At 42.5% G+C, this 21,874-nt stretch overlaps 1 protein-coding gene across 1 annotated transcript in view; it reads left to right on the plus strand.

Moving 5' to 3' along the window:
• The first annotated feature begins 881 nt into the window (after positions 1-881).
• The window catches only part of LOC116746151 (schlafen family member 12-like), a 40,312-nt gene continuing 19,319 nt past the window's right edge, over positions 882-21,874 (plus strand). Inside the window, 3 exon segments of the mRNA XM_032617458.1 lie at positions 882-908; positions 911-987; positions 21,750-21,873. Of these exon segments, the coding sequence (XP_032473349.1) occupies positions 882-908; positions 911-987; positions 21,750-21,873 (228 nt within the window).

The following is a 21,874-nucleotide window of genomic DNA, read 5'->3' on the forward strand; positions in this document are numbered from 1 at the left end:
GAGGCTAAGGAATTTTCCACGGTCATAAACGTAATAAGCACATAGGCTTAGATGAAGTGTGTCAGACTTTTCAAGGCTTCTTTTCCTTCACTGTAATATAGTAATACTGGCAAAAGAATGTATACAAAAATAAGTAACATCATAATTAATAAAATTAATTATAATTAAGTGTAAGTATAGTGATTTTGATTAATTACAATTAATCATTAAAATAAATGTGATTTTTGCCACTAAATTTATAATTCTTTCCATATCTAGTGCTACCAAGATGTCTGCAATGTACTCCCAAATCCCTCTGGAAGGAGCTGTGTTCACAGAATGAAGGTTTGGAGGAATTAATAAATATGCAAATATATCCATTCTCCCAGGGAATTTTAATCCTTTCTAGAAGCTGGGCTGTGGACCTGAACTTGAAAGAGAAGCAAGCAGTCATCTGTGATGCTCTGCTGATAGCATGGAACAGTCCCCCCATTCTCTACACCATTCTCAGGGAGCAGGATGCAGATGAGCAGTCCTATTGCACCAGCACCACCTTCACTCTGAAGCAGAAGCTGGTGAACATGGGGGGCTACTCTGGAAATGTGTGTGTCATTACCAAGGTCCTCCACCTGAGTCCTAAGAGCAATGCGGAGTCCTCAGTGAGTGCAGCATCCCTGATTGATTACCCCAGGTCCTATTACATTGCAAACACTCAGCAAATGGAAGCTTTGTTGCAGTCCCTTGTGATTGTCTTGCTTGGCTTCAGATCTTTCTTGAGTGACCAGCTTGGCTGTGAGGTTTTAAATCTGCTCACAGCCAAGCAGTATGAGATCTTCTCAAAAAACCTCCACAAGAACAAAGAGTTGTTTATCCATGGCTTACCTGGCTCAGGGAAGACAATCATGGCCATGAAGATCATGGAGAAGATCAGGACAGGAATATGTTTCACTGTGAGGCAAATGAAATTCTCTACATTTGTGAGAACAAGCCTCTGAGGAAATTTATCAGGTAAGCAGTTGGATCTTCTTTTTTTTTTTTTTGGCTGCGCCCCATGGCTTATGGGGATTAAACCCAGGACCACGGCAGAGAAAGCACCCAGTCCTAACCACTGGGCGGCCAGGGAAGTCCCAAGCAGTTAGATCTTATTGTCAGCAAATGAGGTTCAGTCTAAATTCCCTCCAAATCACCTTGTTCCTTTTTAAAATTATTATTTTCAATTTTTTTCCAATTAATTAATTAATTAATTTTTGGCTGCACTGGGTCTTCATTGCTGCACACAGGCTTTCTCTAGTTGTGGCCAGTGGGGGCTACTCTTTGTTGAGGTGCTCGGGCTTCTCCTTGCTGTGGCTTCTCTTGTTGCGGCGCTCAGGCTCTAGGGTGCCCAGGCTTCAGTAGTTGCAGCGCGCGGGCTTAGTAGTTGTGGCGCACACGCTTAGTTGCTCCGTGGCATGTGGGATCTTCCTGACCAGGGATCGAACCCGTGTCCCCTGTATTGGCAGGTGGATTCTTAACCACTGTGCCACCAGGGAAGTCCATGAATCACCTCGTTCCTTGAGAGTAAGATGGTAAAATGATCTGTGACAAGAGTATCGTGTTCATAGGAGTATGATAGAGTAATTTTCCTCCTTTATTGACTCAGAGAAAACCTGAATGTGTCTTTTTAATTTTTACAGTGACAAAAAAGTCTGCCATGCAGTGACCCGGAAAACCTACATGAAATATGACTTTAAAAAGATTCAACACATCATCATCGATGAAGCTCAGAATTTCCGCAGTGAAGATGGGGACTGGTATGGCAAAGCGAAAACCATCACTCAGAGAGACAAGGATTGCCCAGGAATTCTCTGGATCTTTCTAGACTACTTTCAGACCAACCACATGGAGTGCAGCGGCCTCCCTGCTCTCTCAGCCCAGTATCCAAGGAAAGAGCTCACCAGAGTGGTCTGCAATGCATATCAAATAGCCGAATACTTAAAACATGTATTGCAGGAGGTCAGAAAAAATCCTCCACCTAACATCCCCCTTGGGTCCCTGCAGATGCTTCTTGAAGCTGAATGGGCTCAGGTTGTTCAGGGAACCTTAAATATTAAGGAAAACTTGACTCTGAATAAAATAGCGACACATGTGGCAGACACTTGCAAGCTTCTCTTTGAAAGGGGCTATTCTCCCAAGGACATTGCTGTGCTTGTTAGCACCACAAGAGATGTGGAGTGTTACAAGCCGGAGCTCTTGAGAGCAATGAGGAAGATAAAGGTAGTGCACTTCACCAATGCGAGTAACATGTCAGGTGATGATATTGTGTTGGACAGTGTCCGAAGATTCTCTGGCCTGGAAAGGAGCATCGTGTTTGGGATCCAACCAAAGACAGTTGAGCCAGCTATCTTACACAGCAGTCTTGTCTGTCTGGCATCCAGAGCAAATCAACAGCTACATATTCTGTGGCACCGTGACGCTTAGGAAGAATTCCAAACCAAAACAAGATGAAGCAATTACTATGTAAATGTCCATAGGTGACAATCCGCTTGGTATTGGGAGAAACTTCTCTTTTCTGTTCATAGGTCAGCTAGAGATTTGGGCAGAGCTGACACACAGAATTTGGAACTTTCCCTCTCTGGCTCTCTCCTTTCAGGGATTCCTCCCCTACCTCCTTTCAGCAGCTATTGTCCCAAACTCTGTCCCCAATTCTTCCACCCAGAATAATAGTGGTTTTCTGAAGGAGATTTAACCACCCTGCACAGCACAGACTATGACCCACCCTGCGGTTAAAAACCATAAAAACCATACACTCATCCTGTGGCCATTCTTTCTTCTAAGTCTGGACCTCCACAGTGCAATTTTTTGTTTTTTAAAATTTGTCCAGGGTTTATATTTATCTGCAGAAGGGTGGCCTGGTAGAAACTACCTTGGCCATACCAGAAGCAGAATTTTTGGTTCCTGAATTCTTGACATTTCTCTTTGCTATATTGATCCAGGACTTGGGAGATTCCCAAGATAATTCAAACTGTGACCAAGTGGGCCTTAATAATTTTGACAGAACAGAGAGCACTGATAAAATTATTTACTCCTTTAAAACTGTAATCTCCATTTTTTTTTTTGCCCTCAGAATAACCCAGATCAAGCTTTAATTGTGATAGTAAGCATTAATTGTCACTTTACTGAGAAATTGTAGGCCATTAGAAAACAAAAATAAAGCCGTTTTCTCTGGCTTTCAGTGAGAGATAGCATTAGAAACCAAAATCTGGTTCTAAAGATACACACAGGTCATTAAGTAAACAGAGCTAGGAAAGATACAGCCTTTACAGATCAACTTCTCAACTCAGCTCTACGTATTGTTCTATAACATATCAACTTAAATTTTAAGTCAAGTACATTCTTGAACTTGTATTTTTCCCCTTTACTTTTATATTTTGGTGGGCTACTGTTATGGACTGAATGTTTCTGTCCCCCTGAAATTCATAGGTTAAAGCCCTAACGTTTAGTGTGGCTGTTTTTTGTAGATTTGTAAGGAAGTAGTTACAGCTAAATGAAGTCATAGGATGGGGTCTTGATCTCATAGGATTAGAGTCCTTATGAGAAGAGACACCCAAGAGCTCTCTCTGTCCCTCTCTCTGTGCACACATAAACAAAAGGTCATGTGAGCACAGAGAGAGATGGTGGCTACCTCCAAGCCAAGAGAAGAAGCCTCAGAATGAAACTAATCCTACTGACACCATGATTTTGGACTTCCCAGCATCTAGAACTATGGGAAATAAATTTCTGTGTTTAAGCCACCCAGTCTGTAGTATTTTGTTATTGCAGCCTGAGCAGACTAATATAGCCACAGAATTATTCTTTGAACTAAAACACATCAGTGTTATCACTTAATAATGCTAATACAATGACTTATTTTTCTGTTTATACAAAACATTTAAAGAAGGTTTCTAATCTAAAAAATAACAATAAAATATTTGTATAACAAATGGAAATTTAAACATTACATGACTAATATTCCACATATTAGTAATCCTAGTCTACTGATTTCCTCCATATTGCAAGTTGTGAATTTTTCTGCCTGTGTTTCTCCTATCTGTGTTTACTCATGGAATTCCAGCCTCTTGCCTTGAAACCATAGGCTCTTCTAACTTCAGCAAAATAAAATATATCAGCAAAATAAGGGGAAAAAAAGTTCTTTCTTTCTGACTACATTAGATCAGATACAACTCTGTACCAAACAGTTATCCTTGTAAATGTTGTCTCTGATAAATTGGTTTTGTAAAATCCCTGGACTTGAGTTGAAATGTCTGTGAAAGTAATTCTTTAGAAGTCTAATTCTGGAGTGAAGACTGCCACCATGTCCTGCCGCCGTCCACCGCACAGGGGTGGGGTGTTGCTCCAGGACCTTGCTTCAGACGTGTAAGCTTCCACATCCATTAAACCATTGATGTGTCTGTTGCTGACCCTGGGCTCTTTCTTCAGTCTTGAAGCTGGACAAGCGCAGGCATTGTAGGCCTGCAGGGTGCAGCCCAATAATTAGTGGAGCCAGCCAGAAGACTGAGGAAACTCCCATGAGCGCCAAGATGTCGGAAAATCCAGGATGGGGAATGCAAAGTTGCGGAGGCCGTCCACCAGCGTGTGGGGCCCGAAAGTTGCAGGGGTGATCCTGAGGTGGCTGTCCTTACTGAATGGGGGCTCCCAAGAGATCTGGAGAATAATGGCCTCCAATGGCTCTGCTATTGTATCAAATGAGCATATTGTATCAAATGAGCTAAGCTATCTTTCTAGAAGGAATTGGTATTTCTCTTGTGCCTTTGAGATATAAATGATCTACGTGGGCTCTCTGGAACTTTAATCTTATGTGATCTCTAAGAGTAAAGGAGAAAAAATAGCTTTTAGGTAAACTCTATAGAAATAATTATGTTTTGGGAATGTCTATTTAAAGTAGTCTCTCTAGATTTTGGTAACTTGAAAATAAAGTTGAAGGAAGAGAATTCATGGGTCATTTCAAATAGGATAAAATATTAATTGCTGGGCGAGTCTAAGTTAATCTAACTTTGCCTGCTTAGGAGAGGAAGAGTCAAGCATTAAGTTTTCCAATCAGGAAGTGCACAAATACTTGCTTCTTGGTTTTTGCCAGAGATTAAGGTTTTCAAGGGTTAAGGTTATAATCAGTCATAATTCCTGTAACCAAGTTTCTTTATTGATTACATTGTGATTAGGTGTTTAACTGTGCCTTTTAAGTCTTTTTTCATTTGTAGACAGTTATTGTTGTACTCTAATGTTTTGGCAAAAATGCTTCATCTTCAAGAAGATTCATACCATTGTAAAGCAATTATACTCCAATAAAGATGTTAAAAAAAAAAAGAAGATTCATAGGAAGGACTTTTCGACCATAACAGGTCTTTGATAAATTTCAGATCATACTGCTGAACTGGGTAAAAACTTAAAGAATGCTAATGGAAGACCTAACGGCTTCATAAAAAGTTAACAGAAGGATTGGTTACTGAGTGAACTGGTGAGTATGGTAATAATGTTTATGGGTTTTGTCTGGAATGTTACTGGTTTTGATCTGTGTTTTGCGGATATGGGGAAGCCCTTCCCCTCAAGTTGGTTATGATTTATAGCAATTTGGTAAACTACACCTGTGGGTAAAATTCAAGCATTTTTCTTTTCTCTCTCTGCCTGGTCCCTCCAGAAACTGGGGACTTTTGGGTTCGGAGCAGCCTTACAAAGTGAATGGGAAAGAGTGTTTCCTGGCATGTGCAGGAATCTCAGTATCTTGGAGACAGAGAAATCCACCAAGGCAGCGTCTGATAGCAGACCTTTGGCATGCTTTGCTGGCTTTGAGAGGACTTTTGGGAATTCAGTCTGAGAGGAGTTCACCCTCAGCCAGTTTGGAGGAGGCTATGTGGTCAATTGACCACACTTATTTTGCAAACAAATTAGTTTTGATTGGCTGTGTTTGCTGGAGATGAGGGCAGATTTAGAGAGAACAATGTTATGTTTCAGTGGATGTTAAATTCTAGTTCTGTTAATTGAGGTCTGTATTTATAAAAGTTATTGTATTAGCCATACTTTTGTCCTGATGTTCTGGATGGAAGGAAAATTATCTAGTGAAATTGTCACAGAGTATAACTACTCATGAAGTGTGACACTGCTTGCTTTAACTCTGCTACTAAAAGCACATGTATAATGCTTGTGTGACAATTGGGTGTAAGTGATAAAATATATGACCTATAAAGTGTTTCCCGATTAACGTACCTCTGAGCCTGTTCACGAGGTCTGATTAGTTTTCCCCCAACATGAATGGCTTGGCGAATATAAAGGAGGACTAGCACCGAGGGACACGTTCTGAACCTGGGGTAGGAGTCAGCACCCCAGCATTGAGGGATGGATATTTTGATCATCAATGCTTTCTATTGAAAGATTTGCAATCAAAAGGGGAAATGATGGAAAAATCTGCACATATTGAGGTATGGGGAAGTCAGAAGGCTTATACATGGTTGAACTTAAATTTTACTGACCAGAGCAGCCTGTTTTTTGGCCTTTCAGACATGCATTGTACATCTGCTTTGTCCACTGAGGAAGGGAATGCATTTGAAAGTCAAGATGGAGTAGCTGAGGTTCAGACAACCAAGGTGAAGCTAGGCGGCCATTGTATACATGAATTTGGACATGCTCTTGTATTACTGAACACTCGAGTTTTCTGAACTGTATTGCAGACCAGGACAAAAACCACAGGCAGGTGTGGTATTATCTCTGAATGCAGTTACGGCTTGTATTTTGCTTAATTGTCATGATCTCCCCTGTGTTGTGCCTGTTAGATGTCTTACATTTCATCCCTAGCCTGAGTGGAGGAAATCTATTCGAGGACTGAGCAGCAACACTGGCCTCACTGTGAAATAAGTCTAACTGCTGGGTCCACAGTGAGATGCTCTTGCCATCCTCCTCTGGACTTCCATGAAAAATCAACCCGGCTACTGTGGCTAGTGGGGAAAAGACATCCCATATGCCAATACATCAGAAGGACCCCTGTCAGCATATGTTAATGTACAATTGACTGCCCATGAGCCCCTCTGGGCTATGCTGTGTGGAATGGAACAGGCTGGCTTCTGAACACACAAGTCCAACTAGTGGGATTAATTGTTTTTTGTTTGGAAAGACCTAATGGGTCCACCCCTAATGGCACTCAACATAACATGGGGTGACAGATCTGTACTGTGCCTACTGACTCCTGGCTAGGCCACCAGAATGTTTCTTTTAAAGCCGGGCCTTCCCCTCCCCATAGGGATGGCTCTGGGTTTGTGAAAACCAGGGGTGACCTGTCTGTATTGTATTTGTGGCATCTGGTTGCAGCGCCCCCTATATACTTGACCCCAGGGATATCATGGAAGAGGGGCGGACCAAGATGGTAAGGGTCGTGCAGGGTTAGTAGGGGTAGAGTGTATGGTCAGGCCACTCAAGATGGCTGCTCTCTTGCTCTCTGTACATCCCCTGCCCAACCAGTGCCAGCTTCACCTACACCCTACTCACATGACTGACCTTTCTGCGTACTTGTCCCAAGCCCCAGCTAGTAATTGTTCTTATCAAAGGGGCAGTGAGGGGCTTGCCCCTCTACTGGTTTCCTTGCTAACTAATGAGCCCACCCAACGTCAGTTCCCCTATAACTGGCAATCTCCCTCCTCCCACCCTCCCCCAGCTCCCCACCCCTCCTCCGGGAGTGAAGACTGCCACCACAGTGGGGTGTCTCTCCAGGACCTTGCTTCAGACATGTAAGCTCCCCCATTCATTAACCACTGATGTCTCTGAAAAAAATAAATGAAAATAAAAGTCTAATTCTGACTGGTTGTGTCACTTAATGATTTATTTATCGCCCTAGTAATAATATTTTAAAACTATAATATTTTAAAAAAATATAAATACTCATGAGTTTCTCTTTAGACTGAAGAGGATTATTGATGCCGCCTTCTTCCATACGAATGAGGAAAGCTTTACCTTGTATATCTGCTGCATTTCTGTTTTAGGTAAAAATTTGAGAGTTTGTGTCTCATTAAACAGAAAAAAAATGGTGCTGTAAAATAAATGATTAAATTTTGGGAGAAGGGAGCACTGAGGCCAGTGACTCCATGAGAGGGTCAAATATGAGCCAGCAAAAGGTTAAGCAAGATTAACCTCTAGTTGGGTTTTGCTGGGGGTACCTGCCTATCTGCAATCTGGCTCTAACCATTTGGGACCTAACTTCACTAAGATCTGAAAATCTACCCAGCCATTGTAAAAATAAAACAAAATGTTTTTTAATTTTTAAATTTAAATTTTGTTTTAGACTTACAGGAAAGTTACAATGTTGGTACAGAAAGCTTCCGTATACCCCTCACTCACTTTCTCGTTTTGTTAGCATCTTATCTATGGTTCATTTGTCACAGCTAAGGAACCAACCTTAGGACACTACTGTTGGGACTTCCCTGGTGGCGCCGCGGTTAAGAATTCGCCTGCCAGTGCAGGGGACATGGGTTCAATCCCTGCTCCAGGAAGACCCCACATGCTATGGAGCAACTAAGCCTGTGTGCCACGACTACGGAGCCTGTGCTCTACAGCCTGCGAGCCACAACTACTGAGCCCACATGCCACAACTACTGAGCCCTCATGCTGCAATGGCTGAAGCCCGTGCACCTAGAGCCCATGCTCTGCAACAAGAGAAGCCACCGCAATGAGAAGCCCGGGCACCGCAACAAAGAGGAGCCCCCGCTCACCACAACTAGAGAAAGCCCGCGTGCAGCAACGAAGACCCAACGCAGCCAAAAATTAATTTAAAAAAATAAATAAATATTTATTAAAAAGGGACACTACTGTTAATTAAACTCCACACTTTATTTGGGTTTCTTAGTTTTTCCCTAATGTCCTTTTTTTGTTGTTCCAGGATCTCATCCAAGATACCACATTACATTCAGTAGTCATGTCTCCTTAGCTTCCTTTGTTCTGTGACAGTTCTCAGACTTTGTTTCTGGTGACCCTGACAGTTTTGATGAGTACTAGTCAGGCATTTTGTACAATGCCCCTCAATTTGGGTTTGCTGATGTTTTTCTCGTAATTGGACTGGAGTTATGGGTTTTTGAGAGGAAGGCCACAGGGGCTAAGAGTCATTCTCATCACATCATATCAAGGACATAGGCTCTCAGTGTGACTTATCACTGATGATGTTAACTTTGGTCACCTGACTGAGGTAGTGCTTGCTAGGTTTCTCCACTGTAAAGTTACTTTTCCCCACTCTTCATGTCAGTAAGTGCAACCCACACTCAAAGGATGGAGATTGAAGATACACCTCCTTGAAACAAGGAAATCTACATAAACTATCCAGAATTTTTTTCCATTTCCTGGTGTAACGCTTTAAATATTTTTAAAATTTTAATTTAACTTTAATTGTTTTAATTAGCATACAAAGTATATTAGTTTCAGGTGTACAATGTAGTGATTTGATATTTTTATACATTTTGAAATGATTAAGACAATAAGTCTAGTTACCATCATCACCATACGAAGTTATTACAATATTCTTGACTATATTCCCTATGCTGTACATTACGTCCCTAGGATTTATTCATTCTTTAAATGGAAGTTTGTACCTCTTAATCCCCTTTACCTATTTTGCCAAACCCCAACCTCTCTCCCCTCAGGCAACCACCAGTTTGCTCTCTGTATCTGTGAGTCTGTTTCGTTTGTTCATTTGTTTTTTAGATTCAACAAAGAAGTGAGATTCAAACTCAGCCTGTTGGCAAAGATGCAGTTAATGAAGTGGCTATTAAACCCAAGGGTGAAATCTCTGAATCAATTAAGTTGACAGTGAATAAATTATTTCAGTGGACAAAATGGCTCAGAGAAAAGAGCTTGAATACATGGGTCTCCTATGGAAGCCTGCTAAGTTCAAGGTACATGGAATTAAATCTAAAGAGAGAAGTATATTTCAAAAAGAATTCTAGGTATTGACACATGGAGTTAACTGGAACCAAATAGATTCAAACAACACTAACAAAAAGTGTTTTCGAGAAAGTTAAATTGCCAGAAAGTTATTGACTAAAAAGCCAAAAACTGTGACTTCCTGAGACTTGAAATAAACCTTGGGCCCCCATCATTCTAGGGACAGGTGGTATGTTGAGGAAGCTGCTCAGCATGCAGGGAGAGAATGGTTCCCAGTTTCCTCTTTAAATGTGGCAGAAGAAGATGATGCAAAAGGAGGAACTCTCTGAGGGTGAAACCAAGAACCTTGGGGAGTAGTGGACAAGGGGAACCACTTACTGGGAGCAAAACTGATCAAAGTACACTCTCCTCCCCAGGTCAGAAGTCCAAGTCAATGTCTGCCTGACCAGACGAATTTCAGAATTTTTACGGATCAGTGACTATCCTGTGCCTCCCATTCTTCCCCTGTCTGAATGGGAGGATTTACTGAGGTTATCCACTTACTGTTTCACATTGTATAGTGTGTATGTGTTGTGTTGGGGGCGGGGGAGGGTAGATAACTTAAATCTCCAAAAACAGTCCTCTCCAGACCTAATATGAAGACTATCACAATACCAGAACTTACTCTATCATGGGACATCCCACTGGGATGGAATTTTTGAGTTGTTTTCTTTAGGGGTGGAGGTATATCTTGAATATGAAAGGAAGAGAAGTGAATCTTTGTGAGCAAATATTTGTGATGTATTGTAGTCTTTTCCGAAATATTGTCTGTCCCTCCTTGGATTAGGATTACACTTACTGCCCCGTTGAAATCAAACTTGGCCATTTGATTTGCTTTGGCCAATTAGATGTGAGAAGTGACGTGTGCTACTCTGAGCAAAAGCTCTAAGACCATCATGTAGTTTCTCCTTGCTCTTGTCTTCTTCTGCCACAAGACTGGTGATGTCTCAGATAGGGTTCTTCTGGCAGCCTGCATCCCCACATGAGAAGGATGTGGAGCAGAGCCAGAGTGAACCCCCAGCAGACCTGCAGTGTAAGTGAGAAAGCAAATGTTTGTTGTAAGCCACTGAGATTTGCGGATGGTTTGTTCCTGCACCATGACCTGGCCTATGTTGCTTAACATATGAAGCATGTCAAGTAAGGCAGAGCAACAAAATGGAAGGGGTCTTGGACTTTGTTGACTTCTCAGAGGAATAACACATCATTTTTTACTTCTTTATGAGAAATACACTTCTAATTTCTTTAAGCCATTGTCAACTTGAGGTTTCTGCAAAAGCATCAGAACCAACATCCAAACACATGCCAACTTTACCCTCATCTCCTTTCATGCTAAACCATCGGCCCCTCTTTCTCCCTCTTACTCATCCTAGGTAGTGAAATACCTTTGTTCATATATCAACTTATGTCTGCCACACTACGTATCTTTATTAGGTCTACAGAGTCTGCTATATCCTCTCACATCATGTTGCAGGTTGAGTTCTCTAGAAGCAGATGCTGAGCTGTGGTTTAAGGTGCAAGATGTTTATGACAGAGCAGCACCCTGAATAGAATGGGAGGAAGCAGAATTGGGCAGAGAAAAGCAGTTGAACTGGGATGCAGCCCTCAACAAACCTTAGCCAACCAGGCAGGATGCTGTGCAGTGAATTTTTCCCAACAGAGATGTCCTGCACTGAGCTGAATGTTTGAGACTTTATATTGTCCATAACTCATTTTCCAGTTGTCAGTTGTAGATTGTGAGTCTGGGAGTGGTTTGTGACCCCAAGCAATGCAGCTCATTGCAGCTGAGGCGGGCCTTGAAGGAGCTGACATTTAGAGGCTGGTCTGCCGACTGCCCTCTCCAAATCTGGGCAGGAAACCTCCCTTGAAGGGAGATCTGGGTGGTGCATTCCCCATGTCTACCACACCCCACCTTCCTACAACCTCCTTTTATTCTCTTATGTATAAAGCTGCAATGATCTCCAAGTGTACTTCTGATCTATTCTGATGTTCATGGCATCAATCACACGTACAATGTATTTCATGTAGTTTTTTTTTTTTTTTTTTTTTGCGGTACGCGGGCCTCTCACTGTTGTGGCCTCTCCCGTTGCGGAGCACAGGCTCCAGACGCGCAGGCTCAGCGGCCATGGCTCACGGGCACAGCCGCTCCGCGGCATGTGGGATCTTCCCAGACCGGGGCACGAACCCGTGTCCCCTGCATCGGCAGGCGGACTCTCAACCACTGCGCCACCAGGGAAGCCCCCCATGTAGTTTTTTTTGTTTGTTTTTTTTTTTGCAGTACGCGGGCCTCTCACTGTTGTGGCCTCTCCTGTTGCAGAGCACAGGCTCCGGACGCGCAGGCTCAGCGGCCATGGCTCACGGGCCCAGCCACTCCGCGGCATGTGGGATCTTCCCGGACCAGGGCATGAACCCGTGTCCCCTGCATCGGCAGGCGGACTCTCAACCACTGCACCACCAGGGAAGCCCTCATGTAGTTTTAAAGACCAGGATGCAGTTGTCTTTATACGCTGGAGAATCTATATAACCAAAAATTCTACAGTACCTGTTTTTGCTCTTTTTCTTTCCTCTATATTCAATACAAGGGGAAGGGAGGGAGGGTCAAAGTGTTTTGTTCAATTTCTTTTACTTTTTAGCAGAGAAAATTATCCATTTGCAATCTGAATGTCCCTAGGTTCTCCAGCTATCCGTGTCACTGAGATTTTTGATGCCCACCTGATATTGTCAGCTCTCATTATGTGTAAATACAGAAAGTTTGGTCTTTTATCTACTTTCCGTGCATTAAGATTTCTGAGAGTGCCAGACATGCTTCCATGCACCACAGATCTCTTCTGGTCCTCTCCTCTCACTTTTTGCTCTGGACTGCTGTTCCAAGACCTCTGGGGGTTACCTCCTTGATTGACATGACAGCTCTTCCAAGCTCTGCCCCCTCCATGCTCCTCTGTATCCCAAGAAGAAAAATGTCTCTCCCTTCATCTCCCAAGTTACAGGAAACATCAGGCCCTAATTTTAGCAAAACATAGTAAAGGTTTGCTTACGGTGAAAGGCAAATATTTAAAATTAGATATCACTGTGTCCAGAGTCCTTTGGCCACAGATTATCCTGATGGCTTTTTTCCTCCTTGTCTCCGTGCCTCCTTCTACTGCCATTTTTTCCACTGAAACATTTGAAAGTAAGTTGCAGACATGATACTCCTTTACTGCCAGTACTTCAGGGGTGTTTCATAAAAATAAGGACATTCACAGCACAATAATCAAAATCAGGAAATTAACACTGATATAGTACTCCGATCTAATCTATAGACCTTATTTGACTTTTATCAATTGTGCCATAAATGTCTTTACAGCAAAAGAAAAACAATTCTGGTCTAGGATTCAATCTAGGATCACACATTACATTTAGTTTTCATGTTTTTTTTAATAACCATTCTTTTAATTTATTTATTTATTTTTGGCCGTGTCGGGTCTTAGTTGTGACACGTGGGATCTTCATTGCAGTGCTCATGCTCTTCGTTGTGGCGCATGGGCTTAGTTGCCCCGCAGCATGTGGGATCTTAGTTCCCCGACCAGGGATCAAACCCTAGTTCTCTGCATTGGAAAGTGGATTCTTTACCTATGGACCACCAGGGAAGTCCCTAGTTTTCATGTTTCTTAACCTTTAGTCTGGAACAGTTCCCCAGTCTTTGCCTTTGATGACCTTGCCACTATTGAAGAGTTTAGGTCTGTTATTGTGGAGGATGTCTCTCAATTCAGGTTATGCAAAGGTTATAGAAGTGCTTTTTTTTTTTTTTTTTTTTTTTTTTTTTTGCGGTACGCGGGCCTCTCGCTGCTGTGGCCTCTCCCGTTGCGGAGCACAGGCTCCGGACGCGCAAGCTCAGTAGCCATGGCTCACGGGCCCAGCCACTCCGCGGCATGTGGGATCTTCCCGGACCAGGGCATGAACCCGTGTCCCCTGCATCAGCAGGCAGACCCCCAACCACTGCGCCACCGGGGAAGCCCCTATAGAAGTGCTTTTTGTCCTTCTCAGTGCATTATATCAGAAGACCCATGATATTGATTTATCCCATTACGGATGATGCTAACTTTGATCACTTGGATAAGGTGATGTCTGCCAGTTTCTCCACTGTAAATTTACAATTTTTCCCATTTATAATTAATAAATATCTTGTGGGGGTGTTTTTACTTCTTAAAACATAATATTTAGGATTTTTCCTATTAAAAAGTAATTATTCAAGAGAGTTCAACGGAGTGATATTATACAACTACACTCTTTGGTTCCACAATGCAAATAAATTAGAAATTAGTAGTTAAATAGTAACTATAAAAACCTTCATATATTTGGGAATTTAAAAAAAACATTTAAAAGTAACTCATCAATAAAAGTAGAAATTCTATAAACATTATACATAATGAATTATCAATAAAATACTTTCCCTCAATTATCACTTTTTTCCTTATTTTTACACAAGAGAACATCAAACAAAAGTTTAATGACATGTATACATTGGAAAGATCCAGAAAAACATGGTAACTCTATCACAGCAGATTCTAAGAAACAAGTTTAAGGAAGAGAGAGTTTCGATACTACACAAACTCCCCACAAGAACAGAAAAAGAGGAAACACTGCCTAACTAATTTTATGACGTTAGCATACTCTTTTTTAATCCCTTTATTTTGCATATTTCTTCTAGCAATTTCCTGGATTTACTTTTTTTTTTTTAATTGAAATATAGTTGTTTTACAATGTTGTGTTAGTTTCTGGAGTACAACAAATTGATTCAGTTATATATATATACATACATATATATATTCTTTTTCAGATTCTTTTCTATTATAGGTATGGAATATAGTTCCCTGTGCTTATACAGTAGGTCCTTGTTGTTTATCTATTTTATATATAGTAATGTATAATTAATCCCAAACTCTTAATTTATCCCTCTCCCAGCCCTTTCCCCTTTGGTAACCATAACATTGTTTTCTATGTCTGTGAGCCTGTTTCTGTTTTGTAAATAAGTTCATTTGTATAACTTTTTTTAGATTCCACATATAAGTGATATCATATGATTTTTGTCTTTGTCTGACTTACTTCACATGATATGATCATCTCTAGGTCCATCCATGTTGCTGCAAATGGCATTATTTCATCCCTTTTTTAAATGGCTGAGTAGTATTCCATTATATATATGCACCACATCTTCTTTATCCATTCATTTGTGTTCATCTGTTGATGGACACTTAGGTTGTGTCCATATCTTGGCTATTGTAAATAGTGCTGCTATGAACATTGGCTAGCATAATCTCAATAACCAATTGGATAAGTAAAATATGAGAGGATAGTTTCAGATCATCACCATTCAATGTCTAGATGAAAAAAATTCCAAATAAAATTTTAGCAAACCAAATCCAACAAAATCTAAAAATGATAATACATCATGACCAAGGCGGTTTAAATCAGGAATTTATTTTTTCTTCTAGCTTTATTGAGATACAATTGACACAAAAGATGTGCAAGATCCTTATGGAAAATTGTATATAACTTTATTGTGAGACATTGAAGAAAATGTAATTAAGTATAGGATATATTATGTCCATGTATCAGAAATTGTAATCTCATAAAGATGTCATTGTCTCCAAACTGATCTACAGATATTTGCAGCACATACAAGCAAAAAAAAAAAAAAAAAAAAAGTAAGAACTATAATGATCGGAAAAATAAATAAATAAGCGTCTGAAAATATCAAACGTTGCAAAGTCCTTAGAAAATGAGAAAAAGAGCCCCAAGAAGAATACACATAATATTGTTCCAGTTACTATAGGTGCATAACAAGTTATTCCAAAACTCAGTCGCATAAAATAACCATACTTGGGGACTTCCCTGGCGGTCCAGTGGTTAAGACTCCGCATCTGCACTGCACAGGGAGCCGACTGGATCCCCAGTCGGGGAACTAAGATACCACAGGCCGCGCTGCGCGGCCAAAAATTAAAAAAAAAAAAAGATTAAAAAAATATATAACCATACTCACGAATCCTGTGAGCCCAGAATACGGACAGGGGACAGGGGGAAGTCTTGTCTCTGTTCCATTCATTTTCAACTGGCTTGAAGGTTGGGGCTGGAATCCTCTGAAGGTTCTGTCACTCACAGGTCTGCGGTTGATGGTAGAAGACTTCAGCAGCTCAGGGTTCCTTAGGCATTCCTCCCTCCTTCTCTCCCCCTCCCGCCTTCTCTTTCTCTCTGTTTTAAAACAAGGTTTCTGTGCGTTTCAATGTCTGTGGGTTCTGAAGACAGGTTTTAGACCTGATGAGCTGCAGAAATATCCATTACCATAATTACCATAAAAAAGGGGCCCCAAGAAAAGGAAAGTGTCAGGAAAGCTTTATGTCCTGAGAGAAGCCATTGGAGCCAGCTCTGGACTCATTATCCCTGATGGCCCCAAGGTGCTCCTTATACCACGAGGGGTTGTGTGTCCGAATCTGCCTCCCGCGGAGCAGACCGCTCTTCTCCCCTTTCGTCCTTTCCGTGCACTAACAGCTCTCGCCCGGTCCCTAGAGGCTACTGCGCTTTTAGTCCACGGGACAGTAGTACGGCTCAAGGAATGAGAGTAGAGCTGGAAAGTCCCGAGTAGGATCACCCCGCCAGAAGCCCTGATCCTTCTTCAGTTTTGAGGGGGCAAAAAAAACGCCAGTGGCGCGAAAGCTCAGGGGAGCTCACAGCGCGCGGGGGCACTTCCTCAAAAGTTGATTGGCTGCCGCTCTAAAGGGCGGGAAGGGCCGCCCGCCGCTCGGGAAGCCAGTGCGCCAAATGACCCGGACCTGGGTCCGCTTAGCTGGTGTAGAGCGCGCGGACGGGGACCGGAAGACGGGCTTCGCCCACTTCTTTTTTTCTTTGTTTTCTTTAAATGCGCTTCGTTCTTTTGGTCTTACCGTGCAGTATATAGAAAATACAGATAACCAAATACGAAAGGAGAAATCTCCTGCCACCACTCTAAGTCACGTGTTTAAAGTCCAGTCGCTTCTCGCGGAAAGTTTCGGCGGCGGAGCGGCGTCACCATTGGCTGAATGCGCCGCCTTAACTGGAGTGCACCAGCTCTCCTCGCAAACGGGGGACCTCTAGCTCCCCTAAGAATCCTGCGAATCCCGAGCAGCGCTCCTGGGTAAGTTTGTCCCCTCTCCGTTGCCAAATATCGGAACCTCAGCTTCTTATCCCTTTTAAGTCTAGTCTGCTGGCTCTTTGACGAGGTGGGGTGCAGCCAACACAGCCCCGTCCACCCCGCTCCCGGGGAGACCCTCGGCTGTTATCTTCGATCTGGGAGCCTTGGCTCTGTGATGCCTGTCTCAGTAGCAGCATCTACCAAAAAACTACACAGACTGTTAAGGACTTGCGATCAGGACACTTGGGAACTTGAGGTCAGGGCAGTACGTCATCCCATGCGTGGGCTGGGAAGCGCCTTAAAGAGCCTGGGGAGAGGAAGTTGGGGTTTGGCATGGACTAGGAAGGGAGGAAGGGCAGGGTGCTGTAGGGACAGGTCAGGCAAGTGCAGCTCCTTGGGGGTGCCCTGCACGCCTGGGGTCCTTAAATAAGGGGAGTTAAGGAACAGGTTCTGCTGGTAAAAATGTGGCTGACCAGACACTGATGAACTGTCTTCTAAATCCAGAAGGAGAAACCAGGCACTGTTAGTGTCCTGCCGAAGTTTATAACCTAAAGGGGGCGGGGGTGGGGGGAGATAAGAACCACGCCTTTCTAAACTAAATACACAGTGTTAAAGGAGGAGGGCAAAGAATGAACTATGGTTTTTATTCCTCAGAAGGTAGTTCCCGTCACTCCTGTCCTACCTTTCTGTGCAGTTCCCACGAACCTGCAGTCTGGCATAACTAAGGAGATGTGAATGCCTTCCCCTTTCCCATTAAAAATAGCTAACAGCACAGACTAAATCCCCAATCCAGGTCAGAAAGAATTTTCCCCACAGTCAAAAGTATAAAAGATTTCGGGCTTCCCTGGTGGCGCAGTGGTTGAGAGTCCGCCTGCCGATGCAGGGGACACGGGTTCATGCCCTGGTCCGGGAAGATCCCACATGCCGCGGAGCGGCTAGGCCCGTGAGCCATGGCCGCTGAGCCTGCGCGTCTGGAGCCTGTGCTCCGCAACGGGAGAGGCCACATCAATGAAAGGCCCGCATACCGCAAAAAAAAGAAAAAAGATCTCAAATCAACAGCCTAATTTTATACCTTAATAGAAAAAGAACAAACAAAACTCAGTGTTAGCAAAAGGAAGGAGATAATAAAGATTAGAGCAGAAGAAATGAAATAGAGAATAGAAAAACAATAGAAAAAAAACCAATGAAACTGAGGTTTTTTCTTTAAAGCTTTTAAAATTTTTTATTTTATTTTGTTTATTTTTGGCTGTGTTGGGTCTTTGTTGCTGTGCGTGGGCTTTCTCTAGTTGTGGCGAGCAGGGGCTACTCTTCGTTGCGGTGTGCAGGCATCTCATTGTGTGGAACACGGCCTCTAGTCATGCGGACTTCAGTAGTTGTGGCTTGCGGGCTCAGTCGTTGTGGCTCGCGGGCTCTAGAGCGCAGGCTCAGTAGTTGTGGCACACGGGCTTGTTGCTCCGTAGCAAGTGGGATCTTCCCGGACCAGGGCTCAAACCTGTGTCCCCTGAATTGGCAGGTGGATTCTTAAACAATGTGCCATCAGGGAAGCCCAAACTGAGCTTTTTTTTTTTTTTTTTTTTTTTTTTTTTTATGCGTTACGCGGGCCTCTCACTGTTGTGGCCTCTCCCGTTGCGGAGGACAGGCTCCGGACGCGCAGGCTCAGCGGCCATGGCTCACGGGCCCAGCCGCTCCGCGGCATGTGGGATCTTCCCAGACCGGGGCACGAACCCGTGTCCCCTGCATCGGCAGGCGGACTCTCAACCACTGCGCCACCAGGGAAGCCCCAAACTGAGCTTTTTTAATCGACAAAATTGACAAACCTTTATATTGATGAAGAAAAAAAAAACCCTCAACTAAAATAAAAAATGAAAGAACGGACATTAATACCAATTTTACAGAAATAAAAGGGATTATAAGAGAATACTGTGAACAATTGTACACTAGCAAATTGGATAACCTAGAGGAAATGGACAAATTCCTAGAAACATACCTACCAAGAGTGAATTAGGAAGAAATGGAAAATCTGAATCAACTTATAACTAGTAAGAAGATTGAATCAGTAATCAAAAACCCAGTAATCAAAAAAGAAAATTCCTGGACCAGATGGCTTCACTGGTGAATTCTACCTGGGCAAATAATTTTTTGTGGGGCTTCTGTCAATAAAAATAATTTAAGTTAACTAAAATCAGAACATTAGCACCATTCTGGCAATCCAGTCTCAATCCTGCGAAAGAAATAATTTCAGCCAGTGAGGTGATCCACTTACCAGGTGTCTTAGTTTGTTCATGCTGCTATAACAAAATATCATAGACTGGGTGGTTTATAAACAACAGAAGTTTATTTCTTACAGTTACGGAAGCTGGGAAGTCCAGATTAAGTTGCAGCAGATTTGGTGTCTGGTGAGGACCACTTCTTGTTTCATGGATGACTGTCTTTTCTCTGTCCTCACATGGTGGAAGGGGTCAGGCAGCTCTCTGGGGAATCTTTTATAAGGATACTTATCCTATTTGTGAGGGTTCCACCGTTGTGACCTAATCACATCCCAAAGGCCCTATCTCCAAACACCATCACACTGGGGATTAGGTTTCAACATGTTAATTTTGGGGACACATAAACATTCAATTTATAGCACGAGGCTATTCTCCAGAACCAGGATTCAGCCATGAGGTCCCAGGACAACACGTTGATATGAGTCCCAGGGCTCCTTGGGTAAAGGGCCATTGAGCACTGAAAAGAGAAGAAATGGGGACCTGGACCCATAGAGTGTTGTCCAGGCTTGGGCACCTTTCCAGGATGACACTGCTGGCCCTGGCTGGTGCGTGGGCTTTCTCTAGTCGGCCCAGGCACTGGAAGGGCTCAGAAAATTTCATGGAAGACATTCCAGAGCAGGAAGAGTGCTCTGCACCCACCGAGGTTCAGAGTCCATGGCAGGAACGAGGCCCCAGGCCTTTCCTCCTGGTGTCCTAAATGATTAGGAGCCCCCACCAGATTTCATGTAGTTTGAAAACAACCACTCTAAACACTTCAGTACTCTGTTTCTAAAGATTTCTCTAGATCTATGGTAAGATTAGGGCCCAGCATGAATAAAAAGTTCTGTGGGAGCCCTGAGAAGAGGATAGACATGGGACTTCTAGGAAGGATGAGAGGAGTTTTCAGGTGACAAAAGTGGGAGAGGGCAAAGGCACAGAGGCCCCAACTTTCACGGGGGGTGGTGACTACTCTGGGGCATTTGGAGTGGTGACATTTACTGAACACTTAGTCTAGGCCCTGTAATTTGCTAAGTGTTCTGTGGAATATATTGTTGCTTTTTTTCCTCTGTATGGAATGGTCATGATCAACAAAGGAATTCTCTTGGTTTAACCCCAACTGTCCAAATCATCTGAAGCCCCAAATTTACTGTTGCTGTCTTAGTCAGCTCTGGCTGCTATTGTAAAAATATCATAGACTGGCTGGCTTATAACAGAAACTTATTTCTCACAGTTCTGGAGGCTGGGCAATCCAAGATCAAGGTGCCAGTGTGGTCAGGTTCTAATGAGGGTCCTCTCCTGGTTGTAGACTTTTCATTGTATCTTCACATGGTAGAGAGTAGAGAAGGGAGGCAACCTCTCTTGAGGTTCATACAAGGGCATTAATCTTACTCATGAGTGCTCGGCCCTTATGACCTCATCTGATCCTAATTACCCCCCAAAGGCCCCACTTCTTCATACCATCATGTGGTAGGGGAGGGTTTCAACATATGAATTTTGAAGGGACACAAACATTCAGTCCATACAGCTGTTTACATATGATCAGAAGTTTATAGAGACTGAGGTGTATCCACAGCCTACAGCTGAGTCTCTGCAGCATACTGATCCAGCAGTGGACAGGAGTATTCTGACCTTCTTTGTATCCTTTCCAAGAGTAGTGATCACTACCTGTGATGAACTCTTCTCTCAGCTGTCTCTAGGCCATCTATAACAAAGCCGTAATCCCAGCAGACCTTAAAGGGACAGGGTTAATGGGTTTGGGATACTTATACCTAAAGCAGATGTTTTTGTATATAAGAATTTTACCTCATTGAAAATATGTGGATATCTGATAGAAAAAGGGCATAGTGACTTGGCCCACCTTGCTTAAGATCAATGGCCAAAATTTATGAATCTAACTCATCCTTGCAAGAAGGAAAAATTATTAAAATGGCATATTGCTAGATGTCTTTAGACTCCAACTGAGAATTTTCCCAAGGGGTTCCCCAATAAGAGAAAATAATTAAGATAAAGTTGAAATTATTTAAAAAATAAAAGTATATGTAATATATAAAACTAAAATTTGGTTCACTGAGATCAGAAACATAGATAGGCTCCCCTCAGGGGCTTATTTAAGAAAAGAAGAGAGAAGCAAGTTATATAATATTAAGGATTAGAAAAGAGATATAAACACAGATAAAAATTAGATTAAAACAATTAGAAGAGGATCATATAAAACTATGGCAAAAATTTGGAAAATTTGACAGGAGTAGAAATTACTATCATCTTATCATCATTATCATTATTGTCAGTTCAGAATATGTCCCCAAAACCTATTTTATATCTGTATCCTTATCATGGCATCCAGTGGAATATAGGATAAAACAAAATAAAGAATTTTGTTGGGTTTGCCTCACAATACACAATTTGCTATCTCTTTTGCTCAGGTCCTATTTTAAATGGCTCTGTCTGTTTTACAGAAAAGAATTTCTGCTTGGAAGTTGAATGGCTTCTAGGAAAATGACCATCCGTGTTGTTTTGGACACTAACTATGCTGAGCTGGTTCTAGATGTGGGAAAAGTCACTTTCAGGGAGAAGAATAGAA

The sequence above is a fragment of the Phocoena sinus genome, chromosome 20, assembly GCF_008692025.1.
Source record: "Phocoena sinus isolate mPhoSin1 chromosome 20, mPhoSin1.pri, whole genome shotgun sequence".
Taxonomy (NCBI): domain Eukaryota; kingdom Metazoa; phylum Chordata; class Mammalia; order Artiodactyla; family Phocoenidae; genus Phocoena; species Phocoena sinus.